This window comes from Mus caroli, chromosome 12, assembly GCF_900094665.2.
Source record: "Mus caroli chromosome 12, CAROLI_EIJ_v1.1, whole genome shotgun sequence".
In the NCBI taxonomy this organism is placed as follows: Eukaryota; Metazoa; Chordata; class Mammalia; order Rodentia; family Muridae; genus Mus; species Mus caroli.
This window is the reverse complement of record NC_034581.1, coordinates 48266468-48274312: the sequence shown is the minus strand read 5'-3', so window position 1 is coordinate 48274312 and position 7845 is coordinate 48266468. Positions and strand designations below refer to the sequence as shown.

General features: G+C 44.5%; 1 protein-coding gene across 9 annotated transcripts in view; it reads right to left on the bottom strand.

Annotated features, from left to right (window-relative positions):
- The window catches only part of Akap6 (A-kinase anchoring protein 6), a 432222-nt gene that overhangs the window by 243432 nt on the left and 180945 nt on the right, over positions 1-7845 (bottom strand). For all 9 annotated transcript variants that reach the window (XM_029484604.1, XM_029484605.1, XM_029484603.1 and 6 more), the window contains one exon: positions 4192-5946. In XM_029484604.1, the coding sequence (XP_029340464.1) occupies positions 4192-5946 (1755 nt within the window). The remainder of the gene's footprint in view (positions 1-4191; positions 5947-7845) is intronic.

The following is a 7845-nucleotide window of genomic DNA, read 5'->3' as shown; positions in this document are numbered from 1 at the left end:
CTGTTCTCTCTCTCTCTCTCTCTCTCTCTCTCTCTCTCTCTCTCTCTCTCTCTCTCTCACACACACACACACACACACACACACACACCAGGGCTGCATTCCCTCCTAGGCACTGCTCAGCTGTTCCAAGAGTTTGGATCTACTGCTCAGTAGATCCGAGAATTTCCCACTTTAGACAAGTGGCTGTCCCCACACAGTCATTACAAAAAGTTCCCACTGTCCATTTACTAACCCAGAAGCACTTTTGTGAGTTTGGTAAATGGATTTTTATCTATTCTTATGATTACTGTCTTAATTCCTTGGCATTTTACTCTCTCTCACAGATCAAGTCCTCTCTAGAGTTAGCAGTCACATGACCTTCAGCTCATTTGATCCTCAGATTCATCATCTGCAAAATGGGACAGGTTCCCCCACCCCACCCCCAGTGGTCTGTACTGGTTTTTTTAATATGTATTTTTATTAGATATTTTCTTCATTTACATTTCAAATGCTCTCCCGAAAGTTTCCTATACCCCCACTTTACCCTGCTCCCCAACCCACCCACTCCTGCTTCCTGGCTCTGGCATTCCCCTGTACTGGGGCATATGATCTCTGCAAGACCAAGGGCATCTCCTCCCATTGATGGCCACCTAGGCCATCCTCTGTTACATATGCAACTAGAGGCACAGCTGGGGGCGGGGTATTACTGGTTAGTTCATATTTTTGATCCTCCTATAGGGTTTCCAACCCCTTTAGCTCCTTGGGTATTTTCTCTAGCTCCTTCATTAGGGACCCTGTGTGTGTTCCATCCAATGGATGGCTGTGAGCATCCACTTCTGTATTTGCCAGGCACTGGCATAGCCTCACAAGAGATAGCTATATCAGGGTCCTGTGGGACAGGTCTTCTATAGGGTTGTTATATAAATTACATGAGAGGACCTACTGCAGAATCTGGCATTTAATATATGCTACTCAGAAATGAGTTTTCCTGTTTCCTCCTCAATCAAGAGCAGAGGCCAGGAACTTGGCTCCCCCGTCAGCCAGACAGGAAGTACTTCATTCTTTGCAGGCTACATAGTTTCTGTCATAACTCTTCAAGTCTATCATTACAAAGCAGAAACATCCACAGGGGAAAAAAAGCATGACTGTGTTCCAATAATACATTACTTTACAAACAGACTAGACATGTAACTGAGTGGTGGAGTGTTAGCTTGCTATGTAAGAGGCCCTGGGTTCGACTGCTCAGCCTAGCCTAGCATGTAAGAGCTCCTGGGTTTAATTGCTCGGTAATTCTAAGAAGAAATAGAACAAAATAAAGTTAACCAACAAACAGAGCAGCACTAGGAATACACGGCTCAGGCTAGACTTGCCCTTTGTGATATAGCTCGTGCACTCATGTAAGTTATCCAGACACCATGTCACCTTTTAACCTAGGCTAAAGTCCATTTGCTTTAGGCACTCCCTTCTCTAATTCTTCTCATTACTTTTATTCCATTCCATGCGTTTCTCAGAAAAACATAAACTGCTTCAGTGACTTGATTTAATTGTTTCCTCTTAATTTTATGTTGAAAGTTCATGGGGCAGAGTCGTGGGCACTCTAACCTGAAATCCTCCATCAATTTACCTATACCATAAATTCTTGGTAAGTCATAGAGAGCTGGTAAGCCCCCCCCCAAACATCCTAGAGACGTCAAGAAATAATAATAATAACAAACAGAAAGGAGCTTCTATTTATGAAGGACGGGTTGCAACTTGACTCTTGGTTTTTAAAATATTACTTAACAAAAATGTCTGCTCTTGCTTATAAATGAATAAGAACTTCTTAAAAGACATAAGCCTGTAAGTAACAACAGTTACCTGAGGTCAGAACCCAAGATAGGGTCAAGAGGTATGAGGGAGAGCTAATGGACAATAAAGTTCCTAAACTATGTAAATATGCTGTCTACTAAAAGGATGGGTTTCCAAATGGGGTGGAGGTGGGGGCGGGGAGCCCATGAGGCCTCAACCCTACACAAAGAGCTACAGGCAACTGAGTAATACTGGCGGTGGAAGCTCCTCCGGGAGGATGAGCACACCAAGTGGTTGCCCAGTACCAGTCAGTCCTGCAAACATTGATACAAGAAACAATACATGGACTCAACCAATGGGTTATATTTAGGAATATATATGTATATATACACACACATGCGCGCATGCAAAAAAGAGGCCATTGATTCGAAGGAGAGTGGGAAGAGGTTTATGGGAGGGTTTGGAGGGAATCACAGAAAGGGAAAAGTGTAATTAAACTATAATCTCAAAAAAGAAACAAAAATGGGTTTCAAAGGAGCAAAAATAAAAGTACACTACAAAGAAATCCTTCCTATCAATAAAATCAGCATAAAGACACAAAGGTGAGTGTCAGGGGATCTGAGGATTCTTGGGAGCTGAGATGCTGGGTACCATATGCAGGTATTGTGCTGGGGAGTTCCATCACCCATCACGGTGTACTAGTCCCTCCTGTGAAGCAGCCATTAGCATGTCGCCTATCTTCTGCTTTGTGAGGTTCACAGGGACCAGAGGGAACACCAGGGAGTGACAATGGGAAAATGGCCCCGGAGCCTTTGGTGGCCGAGCAAGGCCTAGACTCCTTTGCTTGATTGCATTCACTCTTTGACACTACCCCACTTCCGGCTCTGCTTCACAGAAGCCCCTAAAATTGACTCCACACTGGTTCTCACCAAGGCCGCCATAGTTTCTCTTAGCCAGTCCGGGAGCCGTGGTGCACACTGCTCAGGTAAGGCTGGCTCTGCATTCAAGTCCTAACTTTGGACTTACAACTCTGAGAATTTGATCAAGTCAGTGGTGTTAGCTCCAGAGAAGATTTACCTGATGTCTCTCAGCCTCTGTCTCCTCATCTATATTTTTATCCCCAATTAATTAACCCCATTTGAAATTAATGCCAGGATTGTAATGAGGACCAGATACCTAAATACTTGATGTATGATGACAATTATTTGAAACATAACTATCATATATTTATGCTAATTTTATTTTTATAGACTTGACTTTTCATTTAAAAGGTTATTCTGTCCATATGTACTGTACTGTAACAGTGCCTAGCCTGATAATGTTCATCAATGAACATATAAAAGACAAGAGAAGTACCTGGGCAAACCCAGGGTTACAGTGATATTCTCTACCAAATCTTGTTTTCCTCCCCCATTAAAATTTCCCTGCAGGATAAATCTTTCTAACACTGCAACAGTAAAAATGATGAAGAATCAAGAGATACAGATTTGCATCTTAGCCTTCCAAGCAAAAGTATCATCCAGTTGATATGTCTGTCAACCTAGTCAGTTAGCTTATAAAACTAACTTAGGCTTACCAAACCTCTGTTTCTATCAGTATAGAAGAATAATTCATTTTGTAGATAACCTCCTTGCATAGTGGCAGAATAAGGCTTAAACGTGCATCTGGAAGATTTTTACACATAGTAAAGTGCTATACACATTATGCAAGGTATGGACAATTTTATTCCAAGGGAAAGAAATAATGATAAACTTATCTAGACCTATTTCCAACAGAGTTCTAGAGAAAGTCAATCTTTGTCTAGATGCCTCTTGGAGAATAAAACCATAAGCTATATTATGGAGTCCTGATGTCTGTCTTCAAAGGTTCTATCACATCCAATAATTCCTTCCAAAAGTACAGATTTACCCCAAATCAAATCTCTTCTCCCAAAATCCCCCACGTAGTGGATGTGAAAGATGGTTTAGAAATAAGCCAGAGGTCCCCAAAAGGAAGAGGAGGGGAGAAAACAGGGATGGCTAGTAAGTTGGACATGAGTGGTCTTTTCAACAGAAGGTGCTAGAGAGCGAGAGTCACTTTGGGGCTAAGGAAGGAGATTTGGAGGTGTGGAAGGTAACTGTGATGCCCCACCGGGTGTGTGCACTGGATGCGCATCCCATGTGTGTGCCATGACTGCTGTAAGCTGTTTCCCAGCAACGGCTCGTTCATCAGGTACCCTGTTCAGCTTGAGTAGGAGCAACAGAATTCTCCAGCAGTCAAGGCTCCTGGGATGGATACAATTGTTTTTCCATGTCTTCCTTTGAAGAATTTAAAGGTTAAATGAAAACTTAACATATTTGATAAAGAGTAGGAAGGAGGTGACTACTTCCCTGGAATTATTTTTAAAACCCAGACAAGAAATCACTAGGTTAAAACTAACCTTACCTCAATTCTTTCCCAGATGGCTTCATAGTTATCTTGGTGCTGAATATCTTGCATTAGTTTCTGAATTAAGGCTGATTTTGTAGCAGAATGGCTCTCATTCTTCTCAGAGGATGAAGGTCTCTCTGATTTCTCATCAATGAACTTTTTCATGCCGGACAGGGGCAGACATAAGTCCTCATCAGAAAGAATGTCACTCAGGGGCCCAGATTCAATGCTCTCCCCGAGAGATGAGGCTATGTCGCTGGATGAGCTCGGAGAGACGGTGCCTAGCCTTGTGTGTTTTTTCTTGATGTGGTACGTTGGATAGATTTCAGAGTCTGAATTCATCTCAGACAGTTCCCAGTCATCAATATCCTGGATAGTCTCTCCTCTGGGTTTCTGGGGTAGAAGCTTGGTTAGGTTCTCCAGTTTCAGAGCTAACACCTCCGTCTGTTTAAGGTGAGATGGCAGCGCTAGGTATTCATCAGAGCCGTACCAGGCCTCCACCACCTGACCGCTCTGTGTGGCGTGACATGGAGTGGGTGGGGAGCCTTTTTGGCTTTTTGAAAGAAGAGGAAGTGGGGATTTGATGTTGTCTGAGCCAAGAGAGGACTCACTGCTGTGACTACAAGGGGATGAGCTGGAGGCCTTCGACTGCGCTGGCAATTTTCCACCCCGATTTCTCTGATGGCACGTGTCACCTGAGGTTGTAGACTCAGAATCTGTTGCTGGTCCTGCCGTGGCTTTCGGAGCTCCAGGAGACACCATGGTCGGCATGGCTGAGCTCTTGGTATTCTCAGATTGCTTTCCTGAACCAGTTCCCCGTTTAGGTAGTTTGCACAGGGGCACCTCGGCCAAGGTCTTGTGAGGCTTTTTCAGTCGTGGTTTCTCTTTATGGCAGTCAGTAAGCCTTCCCAAACTGGAAGAAATTTCTTTAATGTGACTTCTGACTATGTTTTCAAGATTGCCGATCCCCACCTTGTGCAAACATTCATAGGACTGGCTGGCGGCCGAAGGGCTGCTGGGGTAGGAAGACTGCAACACTAGGCAGAGCTTCGATCTGTCAGGGGGTTCCACCAGGGACGGGGTGCTTCTGCTCAGCTCAGGCTTCAGGTCAACCACCCACCCCTTCCCATCACTGCCTCTCCGCTCGTTCTTAAGAGTTTCTTTTAGAAATAGCCCTCTTTTGGGCAATGTGGGCTGCGTGGGAGAGTCCTCATTATAATTAAAGCAATCGCGGATGGATCTCTTGGGAGTCATCATTTCAGAAGGACCAGGCTGGGATTTTTTCGCACCAAGCTGCGGAGAGGAAGTAGAGTCTTGGTTTGCTGTCTCCGGAGGGTGTTCAGCAGCGTTTGTCAGTGTGTCCCCTAAGGAAGACGTCCCCAGTGTTGAGCCCAGCTGCTCTCCAGGTTCAGGAGCGCCGTCTTCCTCATGTCCAGCTCTGTGGTCTTCTGAAAGGGTCACTTGAGATGAGTCCTCATTGGCTGCTCCACAGCTGGAAGGGACAGGCTCGGTGGCCACTGTAAGCAGCCCAACGCTTCGGATGAGCTCGGGAAATTCCTTTTCCATCTCGCTGTAACTCCAAGAGTCAAACGATTTAGTTTTGGCCTGGCTAGTGGTCATGTCGCCCAGGCCACCCAGCAGATCCTCACTTGGACTGTAGTCAGAAAGTTCAAAGGCAGTAATACCACAATCCAGAGACAAATAATTCTGAGAGCATTTGATAGTTAACTGCCCTGAGTCGTCCACTTCTGTGAGGGAGTCAAGCCGGCCCTGAAACACACAATAGTAATGGTTTCAGTGAGTGTAACACTGAGTACACGAACCTAACTGCATTCCACGTGAAATCTGAACCCATTTCAGTCGCTCTGGCCTGACCCGTGAAAAGGCACATAACCAATTACTACATCGCTTTATACACACCATCCACCTTTTAAGTATTCAAACTTTAACTTGGGCATAGCGCCTTAGAGATGGTCGAGATCAACCCCAAAATTCCGGTTCTATCTTTTCTTTTAAAACAGAGTATGTTAATAATTTCAAAAGCACTCCCAGTTTTCTTTGTCACATTGTAAGGTTTTGTTTTTACTCTTTAATTGTGTAATTGAGGCTTTTGTCTCATTACTAATTTAGTTCATATATCATATGACAAACTGGGAGATTTCTAATTGATGATGTAGGATAAAAACTGGATTCTTCTAACCAAGCTGGATGACAGCCTGGTCAAGGCCCTTGGCACATGAAGGAAAGGAGGCAAAAGTGACCTGAGTTTTCTTCGTGAAGGCACTGACTCCAGCCCCCAGCCCCAGCCCCCCCATTCCAATTGCTAGACCCACACCATCTCTTCAGCCAGGTCATCCAGAGACTGGACCTCCCCAGGACTTACATGAGATTTTATTATTCGTGTATTCATTCTGTCTCTGGAATGCTCTCTCCCTTCAGCTATTCCTTCTCCTCTTGTATCTATTTCCAACCCCAACACTCTTATTCTACAATACCCAGATGATATTGTACAAATAATTGTGGTAACTAACTTTTCCTAAAGCCTGGCTTCCTCGTCTCAAAATGGGGGAGGGGTGCCTGATTCTTACACCACGTCTCCATCTAATCCTTACCACTCTCTTCTGAGATCTGCTCGATTCTCCTCATTTAAATTACAGCAGGAGGAAGGAGATAAGTCACTGTGGCCTCGTGACTAAGGTCCAGCCCAGGCCTTGGACAAGCCCGCTGACACTCAAAGATACATCTATTGAATGAGTGAATGAATGAATGAATGAATGGTGATATCTGTAGTCTCTCTCTCTCTCTCTCTCTCTGCCTGTGTGTCATTTCCTCCTCTGAGTATGTACTTTGACTTGACACAAACGATGAGACTCACGGAGTTTCAGAGTCAAGCCCTTGCTCTAACACTAATCAGCTCTATGATTACAGGTCAGCAGCTTGATGTTGTTAACCTTTGTTTCTTCCATCTACAAACTGGAAATGATGTGCAGCGAGACAGCTCAGTGTCTAAGTATGTTTGCCACCGAGGCTGACGGTTCCAGTATGAACCCCAGAGCACACATGGAAGAAGAAAGCCAAATCCTGAAACTAGTCCTCTGATCTCCACATGCATGTTGCATGCAGCACATATGCAAACACACACACACACACACACACACACACAAACACACACACACACACACACAAGTTTAAAGGAAAAGAAGTGATAAGCCATGCCAAAAAGATGTTGAAAGGCTTGGAGGGAATAAAATACCAAGACAGAGAGTCTGGTACCTGGATACCTACTCAGTGGATGCTCACCCTTGGTGCTTGCTGCATTACCTTCCGGCAATGATGTATGCTGAGGAGGAAGGCATAAGCAGCCTCTAGCACCAATGTGCCCTGAGCAGAGAGGAAGATTAACCTCTAACCTCAGTGGAAACTGAGCCAAGTGTAGTTGTGTAACTTCAAGCCTTCATGCCTGGAAAGGTCTCATTAAATGACAAAGTCAGAACCCCAAACCATCCAGGCATGAGTGAGACAAGCTTGCAATTTTTAAGAGAATAATAGTGTGATTCCCAATCTAAAAGGAGTTTTTTTTTTTTTTTTTTTTTTTGGTTTTTCGAGACAGGGTTTCTCTGTATAGCCCTGGCTGTCCTGGAACTCACTTTGTAGACCAGGCTGGCCTCG